The sequence below is a fragment of the Magallana gigas genome, chromosome 7 (genome assembly GCF_963853765.1).
Source record: "Magallana gigas chromosome 7, xbMagGiga1.1, whole genome shotgun sequence".
NCBI lineage: Eukaryota > Metazoa > Mollusca > Bivalvia > Ostreida > Ostreidae > Magallana > Magallana gigas.
In genome coordinates this window covers 33358145-33377281 of record NC_088859.1, presented here as the reverse complement: position 1 = coordinate 33377281, position 19137 = coordinate 33358145, and the positions used below count along the sequence as shown (strand labels likewise).

Genomic DNA, 19137 nt, shown 5'->3' with positions numbered 1-19137 from the left:
TTATACTTTATCCATAATGATAGTAGTAAAACAAATGCCTTAATAACAACACAAGAACAAATGATAGGCATCGAAGTAATTTATCGTGTAACAATCATCAATTGTTCGGTTTAGTTCTACGCTATACACAGGGTCCATCTTTAATGGAAATATCATCAAGCGCGGCGTCCCCCTTAAAGCCAGACCCTCTGGTCACCTGGAAGTCAATTTTGTAGGGCTGAGTTTGCGAAGGAATGGTCATTTTTGCCTCAAACCAACGTGTCCCCTTATTCCCGGATTCGTGTAGAATGGTAGTGCCGTTGCCAGTTGTTGGCTAAATCAAATTAGAAAGGTTCTTTAGAATATTTCAATAAAACAAAACGATTTAGGTTAAGGGCACTCACTCAATATCAAACATGTAATAAAAATGATAATATATGTATTGTGTACGTAAAACGAAATAATTTAAGTTAATCAATGATTTCTCATCCCTATTTTTTTTCTCCTGTTTATGAATTGTTTACTTACTTTTTCATTTAACATAATAACGAGAAGAGAAACTCCATTTGAAATGTACCTGAACAATAACATCCAAGTCCCCCATTTCGGCCCCGTTCATGTTGTACCAGAAATGCAGGCACGCCTCCTGATTGGAAGGTAACTGAGGGGATATGAAAGAGCCCTTGAGTCCGGGACTGCCACCGGATGTTTCAACAAATATGTAAGACCCGGCACCTTGAGAAATCGTAAACTCGGCCTAATACAATTGCATACAGTAGTGCATAAGTGTGGATTTAGATTTAAGATCATTAACATAATTTCTAGTACTAGTATCTAAGAAATATTTCAAGCATTAAATGGTTAAAGCTGACATGAATTCATAAAAGCATTTGGTCGCCATATTAGATTCGATCGCTCCTCTACTGCCACTGGGGTATATATACCGGTTGAGAAAGTTACGGTCGGCTGCTTTCCGACCGAGGCATTCACGTTGCACGGACTTCTAAATGCATGAAGTACACATTGTAGCAAAATGTAGTAATAAAGAATAAAGAAAACAACAGTCAATGAAATGCAATATTTATTTATTCTTTGAATAGATGTCCAAGGTATCCGTATTATTTTGTACAGACAGTGCCGCCTTACTTCGCATGCAAATCGAACACGTGTGTCGTTCATACAGAGTGCATAACGCCTGCATATTCTTGAAAACCCCGGCGACACTACATCCAACACAGTAGCTAAATGATAGTAAATCCAAAAAAGTAAAAACGTCAGCATCCGTTCCTACAAAAACGCCCCGTTTCTAAAATCCATGCGATAATTGACATTGCTCGATCTGCCACAGCGTGTGGTTTGCGCATGTGCGATGTAATACACAGGAGAACGGTCTACAATTATCGAGGAATTTTCGAAGTATCTGCGCCTGTATTTCAGCCTGTCTTGTTTCGTCGTTTATTGGATATATCTTGCCAGTGCAGTGTTTGTCATATTATTTTTGTTCAAAACGCGTTTTTACAAGTCTCTTCGTCCAAGGTAACGTGTTCGGGTGTATGAAATTCCTGAATGCGGTGAAGCATGAACAGTGATCTCGGCCTTATATAGTGGGTGTGTAGCGATGAGCAGAACAATAGAAATCGACAACTAATATGGCGGTAGTCAGAGATAAAAGGGAAATAATGCATATTTATGAATTCATGTCAGCTTTAACGTTGCTAGATTTAACTCCGGATATGATATACCGACACATTTTTAACAGTTTTTTAATGTAATGATGGGACTGTTGTTTCAAATGTGAAGAACCGATGGACGAATGATAATGTTTTATTAATTTGCTTCATTATGTCCACATTATCTTTAACCCAGAAGCTTGTATAGTGTCAGGATAGCTAATCAATAGAATACAATTTTGAAAGTTCGTAGTATCCATGCCTTTTTTATTTCTTATAAATGCTATAAAGAATATTCAATCAAAATTAACATAAACGTATTAAGACTATTAATCTATTAGATGCATGATTTTAGATATAATCATGTTCAAGTTCCAAAACACGCAATGATAATTAATTATAGAAAAAATACCACTAATATGGGATCAGTGAATTTGGCTGTACTAATTGTCGGAGAAACTGTAGATGAATATTTTGCTTGAATATGGCGGCAGTTTTTCGAACAATCGGGAATTCTTCTTAATGTGAAGATAGGATCAATATAAAATGTTTTTAAAAAGTTTAACTTCAAAGAACTTGCCACTGGTATGATCCCTATCTGGACCAGTGCCTATGGAAGGTGTCACCCCTTTAGCCCTACTCCATCGGAGCTGGTAAGTTGTAGATGACTGGGCCCTGAAACCTTGACCGTCGCATATATCCCCATCAAAGTTACAGGTTAAATTAACAGCTAAAAGACAACAAAATTATGGGTCTAATTATTTCCAAAATCGACACCAACTAACGCAAAATATATTGATACAAAATGTGATAAACAAATAAATAGATAAATATACAATTAAACGATATCGATTTTAATTTTTGTCCTTAGAGTTAAAAATAGATCAAATACTAGCGCTCAAAAGATAACTTTAATTGGTTAGTAGTTTATGTTGTTTCTAAATAAATTGTCGATGCGATACAAACGTGGTTTTCAGATGAAGTTTCCAACCAATCTGAATAATTACCAATTTTATCACCAATGATAAATGACAATAACAAACTCTCAATCTAACTAATATTGAACAATTTTCAAATTGGAAAAAAAATGAAAAATAATTAATCTAGATTGGTATATATTGTATATGGACACCAATGAAAACATTGACTGTCTAGTTAAGTACTTACGTATTCTAGTATGACAATCACATTGTCCTGTCCTAAATTCAATATCATCAATTCCAATGTCCGAGTGGTAACTCTGACCACGCATAGCCTCGATCTGGGGAATGTAATCATGGCCACCTTGTTCTAGCAGAACACACGCCTCGTTCCACTTGTCGCCCTGGTCGCCAGACACTTTCCATATCTCCACACTGGAGTTTGTCTTACAGTCCTAAATATTAACAATTCAGAAACTGGTATTTGAACGTATACATGTGGGATCAGTTGTAAAAGGAGACCATCATCATTATCATCATAATCACCATCATCGTCATTATCATGTCTTCTTATCTGTATATAAAAACCCAACTTTCTTATTGTTTTTGTACTGATGCAAAAGAATGGGGTGGATGAGTTGAACTGGAAGGATCATACCTTTATTAGTTGGATAAGTTCCCCCATTTTAATTGTAAAAATGCATATTGCAAACAAACAAAAACCAAAAAAATAAACTAAATACTTAAAAGTGTGTAATTTCTAGCGACTATGACAAAAACATATTATAATACATTTCCATAACCATTTATCCTTAAATATTGCAATAAAATGTTTTAAAGTATTGAAGTTAGGCGTTATCAATGAATTAAAATATAACAAACCCTATAAAACGTCAACTTGAAGGATAAATCGTTAATGGAAAACAAACTGTTGTCAGACATTTAACGGGCACTCTATTCAATAATTGTTTAATCAGAAATTGATACCAGTGGCATGTTCATTTATATTTATGCACGATGTATTAATGCCATAAATGAATACTATAGTACATTACGCCAAATTGCATTTTTAAAATGTGACCATTTAAAAGAGTAAATACTTATTGGATGGGGCATGGTCACGATTTTGGTCAAATTTTATTTTCTGTTTTTATAATTTATAATGCTTTTGGAATGCATTTCTAACGATAAATCAAAAATTGAGAGTCAGACCCAGAGTTTTAAGTATGATACAGGGCTCACAATTCTTTGTTATGTAAACAAGGTTCATGACGTGTTTTTGTTTACATAGGTTCAATATACCGGTAAAAAATCTTTTTCAGGCTGATTTGTCTATCGTCTTATTCATTTTAAGCATAAATAAACAGTCCCTAACGATTAATATATTCATGTTAGATTTTAAACTGGAATTTTCACTTCAACATTCAAAATGTAAAGAAAAGCTTTGTTTACATAGCAAAGTATTGTAAGCCCTGCAACTAGCTAATAACTCACCAAATGACTCTCACATTTTTGTTGCCTATCAGAAATGCCTTTCTAAAGCATTGTAAACATTAAAATCGGAAAAATTATTTTTTACCAAAATCGTGACCATGCCCCTTTTATCATTTAACAGTACCCCAAAAAATTCTAAAATCACCTTTGCTAATATTCGTAACGATCCCATACTATTTCCATACATATGGTACCAAAAGTGAACACAGAACGGCTGCCCTGCTGGCAGGGTCTTATACTGTAGGACTGCTGTGTTGCTGGTGGCAGCTGGACTGGAAGCCTCCATATACATGTAGTACCCGCCATCTGTCATCAAAGTCAAACTCCATTATAAAAATCTTGATCAATGACAATTTTCAAATTCTTCAATTTTCGTTCTCAAACTCGATTATGAAAAACTTGATCAATGACAATTTTTAAATGCTTAAATTGTCATCCTCTGCAGAATTTAGATTATAAATTGCTATTATTGTATTTTAGTAAACACAATGTGCAAAAAAACCATGCACAACAATAACACGCAAGTAAAACTACATTGTACACAAACTCCGATCATTTCATGTATGGAGATTACAAACGGTAAATGTATTGGAACTATACTGTTAGGGTTTGTGTGGTCAGCGGAAGGTCCTGTTTGGGAAGATGGAGTACTTCCGGTCTGCTTTACCCAATCTAAGTTGTCTCCAGTCTGAATATTTTTCCAATTACATTGTTCTGTGCTCTTAAATGTGCAAATTTCAGTTTCTGAAAAAATAAATAAACAGAAATCACTTCGCTTTAAATACAGAAAAAACCAAAATAATCAGCAAAGAAACCAAATACCCTCCGTACCATTGACAATCAATTTGATTTCGCCCCAATCCGTTCCAGCTCTGTTTTTTGCAATACATTTGTAGGTCCCAGCACTGGACATGGATGCATTCGTTATAACTAGAGGCTGTCCATTTCTTTGATATGTAGAACAGGCACTGGCTTTATCCCACGTAAAGCTGGGACCTGGGAAGCCAGTGACATTGCAGGGTAACACTGCTCTGTCTCCTTTCTGTACCACAATTGTCTGGTTCTTGTTTATTATTTCTGGTTTCTTGTCCGCTGTTAGATAAAAAAAATCGTTCAGCGTTTTAATTTTCATTTTTTTTTGTTTCTACCATTTTTATAGACATTTTCATATTACATTTGTCACTATCAATCAATACATTGTATGCTATTTTAATTAATTTCTTTTCATCTAAATATTTGTATCTTACCTCAGATTAATATTATACGAAAATGATAAAAAGCATTACCAGGTGGGCATTCCTTATTGGAGAAGCTGACGTCATCAATGGCCACATCAGAAGCCGAATTTCCTCTTTCAGCCTCGAATATAATTTGTCGTCCGTGGGTGTCTACAGGAATGTCAACTCTGGCTTGTTTCCAACCTGTTCCCGAACTTGTCAACTTTAGAAGTGTAGCTTCGTCTAGACTACAGGCCTTCAGAGAAAACAATAATTTTTCTACTCTTTTACATACAAATAGCAAAGAAAAACCTAGAGAAAAAAACATTGTTTTGTTTGCACAAACCAAAATGGGAATAATCGAAAAAAAAATATTCATTATTCGTATTTCCTTTCGAAACTTGGAAAATATATCTTGATAAAAAGATTAAAGCACGTACTTTTGTTTTCACTTTTAAAATTGCTCCAGATGCGCTATCTACATAATACCAGAAGGTTAAGCAGTGTTTCTCTTGCGCTGGGATGAAAAAGGACTCCAGTTTACCCTTCTGCCCCGTTGTCATTGCGCTACTGTCGATGTTCGCATAGTTACCTCCTCCTCCTTTTGTATTTTTAAAAAAAAGTATGTCTTAAATTTCCAAACACAACATGATTCTAATTGCATTTTTCAATCAAACCGTCATAAACATCAATTAGGTAATGCATATGGTAACGTTAAACACTTTATTTTCAGATTTACTCTTTTTATATCCAACATGTGTACGTAAGTATATTGATACAAAACAAGGAATTCATTAAAGCATTCTTTCAGTTACATGACTCAATTTACTCTGGTCTAGTTTGAAATCTATTGTCAACTAGATATGGGGACACGTAGTATCGCGACGTCAAGTAGCAATATCCCCGATTGCTGGTTTAAGAGTTTGATATATAATTAGACGTAGTGCTCGTAAAAAAATACTAAGAAGTTAATCACAATATTTAAGAGCTTAAAAGTATAATATAGTTGATGGTCTATCTGTTTTAATGGATTGTGTTAAGTTCAATAAAATCTCGATAATAGTCTATATAAACAAACTTTCCCAGGTGAATGGTCCGCTATTGACGTGAGTAGTAGCCTATTTTTTCATAATTTCTCAATTATATTCCACTGGGGTCACATACTATAGTATAGTAAAATGTATCTGGCATGTAAAATAACCCCCCTTCGTGTTTGATTGTAAGAAACAAATGTACTCCGGGATATCATTTTTTCAGGTGATATATATAAACAAACCTTGCCCCGGTGTATGGTCCGCCGTCGGCGTCCGTAGTAGTCCGGTATTTCTAGAAAAATCTGCATCGTCTGCTTTACTTTGAGACCAGCCACAGAAACCAGATTCAAAGTCACAAGAAATGACGTCAGGGTTGTCTACGACAAAATACAGAAACAGGATACATGTAAGTCTTGGGGAAGCAAAAATAACACTAGCAACTTTAGCCAGGAAAAAAGATTTTTTCTTTATTAAAGATGTTTTTCTCTCTCAGCTTATCATAGGTCACTAAATGATTAATTTTGATTTCATGAAATAGCAATATATAATTTTACTTGCAGAATCTTTAAAAATCTGACAGGAAAAAGCAATGTATTATTGAAAAAAAAATGTTTAAATTCACTCAATTCATCCCAATATAGCTAATAGTTAAATTCTAGATTTAAAATGTAAACAATTTTTAAAGTAAATACTAAAATCATATATTTAGTATATTTGCAGATGAAAAAACGAAAAAAAAAATGGAATAAGATAAGACAAAAACAAGTTGTTCTGTGTCGCAGTACTTGCGGAATTAAGCATGATGTCAAAATAAGTAAAAAAGAACTAAATAAGCTAAAAATAAATGCTTTATAAAATGTTATAGTTATTCTGATAACTGAATTTTATTAAAATAACATAAAACATGAATGCGAATTTAAAGCAATTCACAGAACCAACTTTTGACATTACTTTATGTTAATCACCAACCATACGTTTTGAAAGATCATGGTGCTTCACAGAATGAAACTGTGCCATTCAGTAAATTGAAATGTGACTGAAAGTCTACTGAAAAGTGACTGAATGGCATAGTTCTGCCATTCAGTCACCTTTCCAGACCTTTCAGTTAACATTCAGTTGACTGAATGGCAGAGCTTCATCCTGTGAAATTTTTTAAAAATTTATTTCGTTGAGTAGCTTATCTGTATTACTAGTATTATTTAATTAAGACATACCGGTACTACTGAAAAACTTATTTTTGATATGTTCATGTTAAACCAATTGTTATTCTTATTTTAAGTAGGCACAAAACTGTTCGAATAAGTACGAATTTTATATAATCGTAGAATTATATACTTAAATGACACAATTATATGCTAACCAAAAATCGTAATTTCGGCCGCTCTTAGGTGACACAAAAGTGTTTGTAGGGAAAGCATACAATGGTCGGATGACTATTAATATTTGTATTAATGATAAACAGAACATGAAGTGTAGCTGTTAATAAAAGTTGGCTAAAAGATATATCAAGTATGAAAAATAACCTGTTGATGTAATGGTAATGGTTTTAACTGAAGTTCCAACAGCGTTTTCCGCTGTACATTGATAGGTACCCACGTCGACCGGTTGAATATTTTTTAGTTCAATTTTTTCTCCCGAAGTTTTAGAAAAATTTGCAAAACATCCGTCGCTATCAGTTTTAATCCATGTAACTGTTGGTTCCGGAAGTGACGTTGTTGAACAGTCTAACGTTACATTGCTACCAAAGTGTACCGATTCCGTTTGATGGCTTTCTTTAAATTTGGGTTTATCTAAATTTAAATAAATAATTAAGATAAACAAACCAGTGATTATTATCTCATATCAAAACGATTGTCAGCACAAAAAATCTTGCATCACCAAAGCAGTTTGCTTACCCATACAATCACAGCTTGTCCCATTCCCTATGCTCCCCTTTGCTCCAACTGCACCCCTTTCTCCTTTGGCACCCTGTTCACCTTGATAAATATTAAAATTGACTTTATTGTTATATACATCTACATGGGATTCAGAGGATTAAATCATACGTGGTTTTATTAAACATCTACCTGTAATATTTTAGTATCGCATATAGTTACATATAATATGATAATATTCATGCATTTAATTTTTACGCTAAGACGTCTGTTGTATTCAAGCAGTTTTTTTTATCTAATAGGGCAAAAATTATTTTCAATTGACTTAGTCAAGATATATCTGCAAGGAATAAATATGCAAAAAAGTAAATTACTTTCCTCGATAAAGTTATAGTATCCATTACTATCAATTACCCACAGGGCCGGAATCCCCTTTGTCCCCTTTGGGTCCAACGACACCTGGCAACCCTTTAGATCCAGACTGACCTTTTACCCCTGAGGTTCCTTTCACACCTGTCTGACCACGGTCCCCTTTGATGCCCATCAAACCGGGCACCCCTTTATCACCAACGACCCCCATGTCGCCCTTTGCCCCATTCCCGTTTTGTGGTCCCTGTAATCCCTTGTCCCCAGGGATTCCTTTTTGCCCTTTTTCACCAGGTGAACCATCTTGTCCATTAAGTCCTTTAATTCCTGGCAATCCTTTACTTCCATCTGGACCCATGTTTCCTGTCATCGAACATTTTCATTAGAATACAGTCATGTTTAAATATGGACTTGATTGGAAAAATTGCCGAGGAATTGCAATTAATTTTAACTTGTAATAAATGAATATAAATATTAGAGTATGATAAACTTGTTTACCTTTTACTCCAGGAAAGCCCAAATCTCCTTTTTGACCTATATCAAACAATTATATAGATTTGTAATATTTCAACAATTACATGCATCGGATCCTTAAAAACTTTAAATAATTAATTAAGTTTAATGATCCACTTTTTTGTGTTTTGTTTCTGCTGACCAACAAATAAAGTATGAATTTAATGCGCATGTATCAAAAATATTTTATTTTTGCGTTCTGGGTAAAAGTCACCCTGGCCTGAAGCAATCATTGTCATACAGTTGGACGTCAAGTTAATACATGTATGCATTGATTATACAAGATTTTGTAATAGTTAATATAAATGCCATTTTTTTCTAGTAGATAACCAGTGCTAGTGATTTTTTTTACTACGATAGGTAGATTTTTTCTATTACAGAAAACTATGTCTGGTAGATATACTATGACAGATAGATGCGTGTATACTAATACTGGTATGTATATATTGACAGGTAGATATGATATGAAACATTGATATATTATGACAGGTAAATATACTGTAACAAATAAATTTACCATGACAGGTATATATACTCTGACAGACAAAAATATAATGACAGATAGATATACTATAACAGATAGATATACACATGACAGAAAGATTTACCATGACACGTAGATTTACTATGACAAGTTGATATTCTATGACAGGAAGATATACTATGAAATATAGATTTATTAAGACAAGTAGATATACTACAACAGGTAAATGTACCAGGCCATGTAGATATCCCATGACAGGTTTATATATTACAACAGGTAGATATATTATGACAGGTAAGTATTCTTTGACAGGAAGATATACTTTGAAATATAAATATATTAAGACAGGTAAATACTTCAACAGGTAAATGTAATAGGATATGCAGATATACCATGACAGGTAGATATACTGTGACAGATAGATATACTTTGACGGGTATACTAGAATAAACTATAACAGGTAAATGTACTAGGACTTGTAGGTATACCATTACAGGTAGATATATTATGACAGATTGATATATTATGACAGATAAATATATCATGACAGATGACACTTTGTCTGGTAAGTGTATTCTTACAGGTACATGTATATATATATTTTCAAATATACTAGTAGTTCTATTATGATATATACTTTGATGGGTAGATAAACTTAGATAAACTGTGACAGGTAGTAGATATACTATGACAGGTAGATAGAAAATGACAGGTAAATATACTATGTCAGGTATATATACAGTGACAGGTAGATAAGCTATGACAGGAAGATATACTATGACGGGTAGATATACTGTGATGGATAGATATATTGTGACAGATAGATATACTATGACAAGAATATATACTTTGACGGGTAGATATACTGTGACAGGTAGATATATTAAAACAGGAAGGTATACTATGACAGTTAGGTAAACTGTGACAGGTAGATATGCTATGACGAGTTGATATACTATGACAGATTAATATACTATGACAGGTAGATATACTATAACAGGTAGATATATTGTGACAGATAGATAAACTTTATAAGGTAGATATACTGTGACAAGTAGATATACTTTGACAGATAGAATTACATGACATAAATATGTTATGACAAGTAGATATACCATGACAAATAGAAATATTACGACAGTCAGACATACTTTGACAAGAATATGTTCTTTGACATATGGACATACCGGTAAGTTTACTGTAAAAGTAAATATACTATGACAGGTAGATATATTATGACATGTAGATATATTATGACAGATTGATATACTATGACATATAGATATGCTATGACAGGTTGATATACTGTAACAGGTAGATTTACCATGACATAGAGGTTTACTATGACGGTTAGATATACTATGACAGGTGGATAAATTATGATTGGTAGATATACGATGACAGGTAGGTATACTCTGACAGCTAAATATGCTATGACAGGTTGATATACTGTAACAAGTAGATTGCCATGACATATAGGTTTACTATAACGGGTAGATTTACCTTGGCATATAGGTTTGCTATATTAGATAGATTTACTATGACAGGTAGATATACTATGACGGGTAGATCTAATATAACAAGAATACTAGTATATACTATGACTTGTAGATATACTTTGACGGGTAGATATGCTATCATGACAGGTAGATATACTGTTAAAGGTAGATATGCTATGACAGGTTGATTAACTGTAACAGGTAGATTTACCATGACATATAGGTTTACTATGACGGGTAGAATCACAATGACATATAGGTTAACTATATTAGGAAGATTTAATATAACAGGTAAATTACTATGACGGGTAGATATAATGTGACAGATAGACATTCTATGACAGGCAGATATACTGCGACAGGCAGATATGCTATGACAGGTTGATAAACTATAACAGGTAGATTTTTCATGATAAATAGGTGTACTTTGACAGGTAGATTTACTATGATAGGTAAGTATACTATAACATGTAGGTATACTATGACAAATAGATTCACCATGGCAGGTGCATGTTGGTATACTTTGACAGGTTGATATACTATAATGACAAATAGATATATTATGACAGATATATATATTATGACAGATAGATTTATACCTTTAATGCAGATTACTGTATCCGGAGTGCAGCGCTGCATCAGGAGCTGCTCCTATGAATGTAAGAATGTATTTAGTACATTGTGTATTGACAAAAACAACATTCTGTACCACAGCCATTTATTCACAGGTTAAATCAAACTGATTCACAAATATTAAGTTAATACTTTTAAGACACATTTAAACCATGCTGAATTTATTACTTTCAGACGCACTTTCAAAACTTAAAATTAATGAATATTTATTTCATTTTACAAAGAATTGTATTGATTCACCATTATTAATTAAATATAATTGTGTAAACTAATAAAACAAATCAAGAATTACCTGTGCGTGAACTAGGTCTTGGAACAGGGACGATATTGAACTCGTCTGGCGTCTCCTCATGTTTTCTCTTAATTTATCATACTTGCGATCAATTTTTGGTAATTGGTCGATGACTTGAAGGAGCTTTTCCTTTTAATTTAATAAAAACATATTTTGTAGCTTTACAGAAAATATATACTCAGTCTATCAGAAAAGTCTTAAATTTACATGTACAATGATATCTTCATTATGTAAAACCTTTCGAAGCCTGTAAGTTGTAAAAAGTAGATTTTATTTGGACATATTTCCTTTTTCTAGGGTGGGGTGGGTTGGGGAGGGTATTATTTATTTGATATGAAAAGAAGGTTAATAATTTAGATTAAAGCTAAATAATCTTTTATCTACCCTATTAGGGTTCTTCGGTATTACAATTAAAAATGTAATAAAATATTGTAGGCGAAAATGACGTCACACTTTTGTGATATGTATTATAACGCATCTTTAATTGCTGGATACACTATTACAAGTATCAATTAAAGATTGTCAACGTGAGGAACAACACAGTATTTTACCCTGTCTTTGCTGATATTGTGTTATCATTCTATTACATACAACTGTACATGTCCGAAAATTCTTTCATTGGTTAATTCTTATCACCAAACCATGTTTATCGTGCATGAACTTTTGCAATTCATCCTCATTCAAGAAAAAAATATCGACACACCTTCTTCGAATAGTTGTTATTCCAGCATGATGCCCTTATATTTTCTAAACGCAGACGTTTTTCTAGAAGCATGCGTTCTACGTCACCGATCTGGCGGAGTTGGTGAATGGTGAATGCCAGGAAAATGAAAGAATTGACGATGACCAAGATGAATATTGCAGACGAGAGAAACAAACTGTTTCCATGAAAACATGTTGATTGAGCATTGACTCTAACTTTATCGTCTGCCATGACAATGCGAGCTTATCACAACTTCACAAACTACAATCAAAGTAACAGATTATTGATAAGAATTTTCAAAACGCAGAGAGGCGGATCATTATAGGTGTTTCCTTAGTTAATTTGATCGATTAAAGGAATTTCCGGTGATTTTAATTTGTTCATTTGCGATTCTTTAGTTATATCATAATTTATTTTGGTTGTAACGCGGTTTCTGATTGGTTAAAAATTATATTATATCGTATAAAAAATGTTGCCTACGTCTTAGTAAGACTATCGTTATATACGTACTAGTCCGCCTAACGTTACGTTTGAATTTTGCACAATTTGACATTTTTAAGGTCAAATGATGACTTTTTTAAATTTACAATTTATAGTAAAACATTGAATTTTAAGCAATAAAGTCAATATTTATTAGTTTTATACCATATAAAACAGTGAAGCGGTTTTTAAAGCGCAAACTTCCCCAAGTCATTTAATATCGTATAAAACTAATAAATGGCATTACTTAAATAAAGGTGGATTTGATATCAATATATATCTTACCTCCTGCCAAATTGTAAGGAAGTGATTGGTTAACAGCAGTCACGTGGAGACCGTGCATGTTTCATACACAATTTGTACGAAATATATCTCCCCTTGAGCACCAAAATTGAAACTTGTAACTTTGTAATGAAACGCTAGATTTTCCTTGTTTTATTGTCTTTATGTTATTTTCACCGAAGCAGTCGGTAAGATAAAATTGTTATAATTGTTACAAAGTCATGTAGTGACCAGGTAAGGGATAATCCCGGCTAGTAAATTTCATACCAATCCTCAGGATCATGGAGCAATTTCAGATTTAAGTTAAAATTTCAATTTAATAGGTAGTCATAAAATCAGGTAGTCATAAAATAATTGTTTATCAGAAATGAGGATTAATATTTTTAATTGACAACGTTAATATATCAATACATGTACTCTTTTCATATCATTTCATTTCTGTCAAAGTTTTCAATCAAGAGACATTAAGACAGTGTACATGTTTGACTTCATGATCCTGGGGCCTGGCCTTTTAAACTTTCATAAAACTGATAATCTATGCTAGTTTTATAAAAGTCAACAACAACAACAAAAGTCCTAATGATGTTAATATAAAACTTATATATCATAAATATTTTTGATAGACGGTAACTTAAATAACAGTTGATCCATTAGACAATTTAAATAAATGTGTAAATATTTGAAAATCGCAATCATTATGATTACATTTGGTTAGGGATTCCTTCGTTTTCAATTCTGTATTGAAGAAAATCTCTATCAAGGATACTCCAAGACATCCATAATGTTTACATTGGGAATCAAAATAAACACATTGTTTGAAAGGAAAACATTGATTAAATATAGAAGTAATAGAGAAAAAAAAGTATATTTGCGCAAAAACAGATAATGAGAGAGAGAGAGCAGACGATCTCTTTAAGCTTTTTAAACTCTGATTAAGTTTTCAACAACAAAAAATTGAATGTTCTGTGTCGCATGTTTTTCAACGTGCTGGTATTAGACAATTTTAAAAGCAGCACTTCCTTTCGATATTTCCCAGAAAGAAGAGCCGAGAAATTCACTTATGTAATAATGTGGGAACGTCCTTCTAACTCATGCTGGCCAAAGACTTTCCTTGAAATGGACATATTGTTAAAATCAGACGATGTTTACCAACTTAATGCTTGTAGATCAATTCATGTACAAACCACTTAAGATGGGACTGGTTCTCATAAATCGATGGCTCGTTACCGTTGTTAAAATATCCATCTGACGTCACTCTTTCTGTTGTTTCCATCATCTATAAGAAAAGAAACTTTAGGTTTATTTATATATTCACTTAAATGTCTTCCATGCACTTAGATATGAACTTCTACTGTTCTGATTTCCCGTATCTATGAATGTTCAACTATGTACTCATAAGTGCTCTTGCAATTTTTTGCAAACAACTATTCAGGATTATGGTACACGCAAATTCTATCAAATTCTAATGTTTTTTAGTTTCTGTAAAATTCTATCAGATCTAACGTTTTGCCCTCTGTCATATGCAATATTCATCTTTGCCATCGTGGGTTCCTTTTAAAAATTATAAATTAATATATATACGTAATTATTTGAGACAAAGAATGCAAACACAGTCAAGATATGCTGAAATGATAGACGTACTTGTCTTATTGTTTCGTATTTGTAAATCCTATGATTAAAAAGAAAAAACAGTTTGTTTTGTACACCTACACCCACTCCTTCCAAAAATTCCACATTAATTAGGAAGGGTGTATATACTACCTTCTCTTATGAAACTTCCAAGAAATAAAAAAAAGAATGGATATATGAGTATCTTGATTCATAGTACACTTGAAAATATTTTGGTATTATTGCTTATCTTAGACAAACAATGGCGATCTTAAAATGTCACATCAAAAGATCTCGAAGTCTTGTTGATAGTCAATATTTTCTTAAATCAATGAATCCTAGTTTTCATCGAGAACACCAAGCAACATCGTAATGTATCGTAACAAAGCCCGACACCTTTCGTCATATCTTATACATATTTTTTTATGATCATGTATTCTAACAACCCCGAGTGGAAAAACAAATTTAAATTGCAATGTATTTCCAGTAAGTGTTTTGTATTGTCGATGACCCCATTTTTTTGTACATCAATAAATTAAAAAAAATGTCGATAAGGAACAAAAGACGGCGGCAGTCCACTGCCGTTTATTATTTACTACTTGCCGACTATAGATATACAGATGGCAATCACGTGACGTTAACTATCCAACCACATTGCAACATTTTGTTCCGTGCCAAAACAAATGTCCACATTATGTTGAGATGTTTAGCGTTGCTCCACGGTCTGAAACAATCATGGACAGTCTCGCTGTGTGTGTGTGTGTGTGTATATGTATATATATATATATATATTAAATAAGAAAACACGAAAAACGTTCAATATAGCTTAAGCGCTTAAGCTATATTGAACGTTTTTTCTTATTTAATTTTTATCAATAACTCGCCGACCACTGTGGATTTTATTGTGTTTATATATATATATATATATATATATATATATATATATATATATATATATATATATATATATATATATATATATATATATATATATATATATATATATATATTTATAAGAAATGAACTCAATGTCTACCCAAGTTATACTCGTATAACCTGGGTTGGGGCAATTTACGCTTTATAATCCGCGAAGCGGATTATAAAAAAGCGTAAATTGCTCCAACCCAGGTTATACGAGTATAACTTGGGTAGATATTGAGTTCATTCCTTATAATTTAATTTTCTGGAATTTGCTGTACAAATTGAGTCCGTTTTACTTTTAAAAATGATATAAATGTGTTCAAAATTCAAACGTAACGTCAAGTGAATTAGTACGTTGGTGCATTGTGACGTGTCTTGTGACGTGCAAACCAGGTTATACAAATTTAACTAAATTTTTCTATCCAATCAAATACCGCGTTACAACCAGGATTAAATTTTATATATATATATATATATATATATATATATATATATATATATATATATATATATATATATATATATATATATATATATAAATAAAGCCTTGGTACAGCAAAAAATACTTAAATAAATAAAACAGAATGCGACAGTCCAAATTAAATAAATTGTTTTCTGTTAGCGCTTTCAGCCATGTCGGCTCTTCAGACAGTTATACAAAATTAAAAACGTTGTTTGTAACGTTGTCAATGACGTTGTGTTTTTAATATACAAATATTGACTGGGGTTGAGGGCAACATTGATTATATTAGCCCCCGAGGGACGAAATATTGCCCGACGCGAAGCGGAGGGCAATATTTTCGTCCCAAGGGGGCTAATATAATCAATGTTGCCTGAAAACACAGTCAACATTTGTTTTGTTATATGAAGAAACAAACCAAAATTTAAGAAAGTAATTGAAAACAGATCGCCGTAATTTTCTCAGCTCAACAAAGAAATCACGAATTCAATTTTGTGCAAAGTTCATTTCCAAAATATTCTCAGCATCAAACGGTCACTGGTGGTATTCCGCCGACCGTAAGAATTAAAATACAGATGTTCTACCTGATTTTACTTCACAGTTATTCGCAAATCCTTATATCCGTACGCGTTATGATAGCAAACCGTCGCATTGCGCGTCCGTTGTTTACTTGCCTTGACTGACTGTCTATTATGACGTCACCTTGTTTTGGAGTCGCGAAGAGTTATTTACGTCATCGTTTACGAATCAACAAATCAGAGGCGATTATTTGAAATAGAGGGAATGATCTCTAGATATTATTCCTAGCCGGTCAATATCAAAAAAATATTGACCGGTCAATATTTTTCGGACGAGCTAATATTACAGTTATTGACTATTTGTCTATATAGAGAGAATAATACATACCCTTTTCCATATCACAGCTTGTATCAGCACGAGACTCCAATATCAGCCCGAGGGCCGAAGGCCGGAGGGTTGATATTGGTCGAGGGCTGATACAAGCTGTGATATGGAAAAGGGTGTCTATTATTATATTTATTACATACTTAGTAATAAATTTTCAACTGCACTTTAAAATTTCGACTGTGACTGAAAATGTTTTATTTTTTGTATGTAAACATGCAAAAATGCCGAAGCGAAAAAAGGCAGAGGAGTTCCGCAAGGGGTGTGATACGGATCCGTATCAGCCCTGGAGGGCTGATAACCTCGCTGATAACCTGTATCAGCCCCGGAGGCCGATACGGATTTTGTGATGTCATCTGTATCACATGTGCAAAAAACCTGTATTTATTACTAAGTATGTAATAAAGAGTTTTATCTCATACGTGTGGTGTATATTACCCGTGTGATAAACCTTTGCTATATCAAACGGGTGATGCTATATCAAATACTTCCGGTCCGAACTATTTTTGACACAGCCCCTCGCTTCAACGCTTCAGTGACCTATATGTTTTTACAAAGATCTAGTACTTTCAACATAACTATATTTACTACAAAAATTGATATAAAAGGGATTTTGTCAAAGATTTAAATTACAAATATGAAGGAAAACACATAACTGCGTCGCATAGGCGTCGGAAATGGGGGGGGGGGGGTATTGTGAATTAGGCGGGGGGGGGGGGGGGGGCTTATACATAACCGTAACCACAATTTTGAAAGTTATACACAACCGTAACCACAGATTTTTGATGAGTTTAGCCCCCTTCCAACTTTCAATTTGCTTTGTGATTTTTATAAAACTGCAAACTACGTTAACTATCAAGGAGTTCATCCTGACGACGCGACGAAAACAGAGCGCTCTGGTTGTGTTTATATACAAGAACTTACCGAAATAATGTTTCATAAGAAGTTTATTCCACCACCAGTAAGCATCTTTATTCACTTTAATTTCGAATCATAAGGCTAGTGTCTGTTTTATAGAACATCAACAACTGTTCCTCGTTCGAGTCAATTCAAACTAACGTGCATTCGCAACTTCGTGTAACGTTATGTCAACAAACTTGATTATTCAAGTCTTCTCTTCGGAATTTCCATTTAATCAAGTGAATAAGCTCTAAGAAAAATTATTTAGAGCTAAAAAATTATTTTAAGGTTTATTTCAGTGAAACTTTACATTTAAACGGTTAGATTTATCTCAGGAATGACGTACTAAATTGTATTGCGCAAGGTCACAATAGCCGCATAACACAACGTTGCATCATCGTTTTTAATCTTTGAAAAAAAAAAAAACAATTCGGGTCACATAAGGGACTGTCTCAAAAGCTTCATAATATAAATCAAATTGTATGAGATAAATAGAACATCTATGATTGTGTGATTTTATATTTGCTTTATCCAACTCGTTGAAATGGTTATATTCGCTCGGCAAGCCTCGCGAATATATACACCATTTCAACTCGTTGGATAAAGCAAATATAAAATCACACAATATAGATATCCTCTATATATAGTGAGAATATACAACTGAATATAACAAAGTTCATTATGAAATGAACTTTAAAAACACGACGTCATTGACAACGTTACAAACAACGTTTTTAATTTTGTATAACTGTCTGAAGAGCCGACATGGCTGAAAGCGCTAACAGGAAACAATATATTTAATTTGGACTGTCGCATTCTGTTTTATTTATTAAGTATATATATATATATATATATATATATATATATATATATATATATATATATATATATATATATATATATAT

At 33.0% G+C, this 19137-nt stretch overlaps 1 protein-coding gene across 1 annotated transcript; it reads right to left on the bottom strand.

The window, feature by feature from the left end:
* Nucleotides 1-41: 41 nt before the first annotated feature.
* LOC105334959 (MAM and LDL-receptor class A domain-containing protein 1) lies at nt 42-12960 on the bottom strand. Its single transcript, XM_011438603.4, has 17 exons — nt 12679-12960; nt 11976-12104; nt 11650-11701; nt 9053-9088; nt 8603-8917; nt 8210-8290; nt 7838-8104; nt 6557-6691; nt 5721-5881; nt 5350-5536; nt 4895-5155; nt 4664-4807; nt 4209-4369; nt 2817-3024; nt 2230-2379; nt 557-714; nt 42-313 (listed from the first exon to the last, which is right to left on the bottom strand). The coding sequence occupies exons 1-17, from the start codon at nt 12907-12909 to the stop codon at nt 122-124; spliced, it is 2868 nt and encodes a 955-aa protein (XP_011436905.3). The 5' UTR covers nt 12910-12960; the 3' UTR covers nt 42-121.
* Between the last annotated feature and the right edge of the window lie 6177 nt (nt 12961-19137).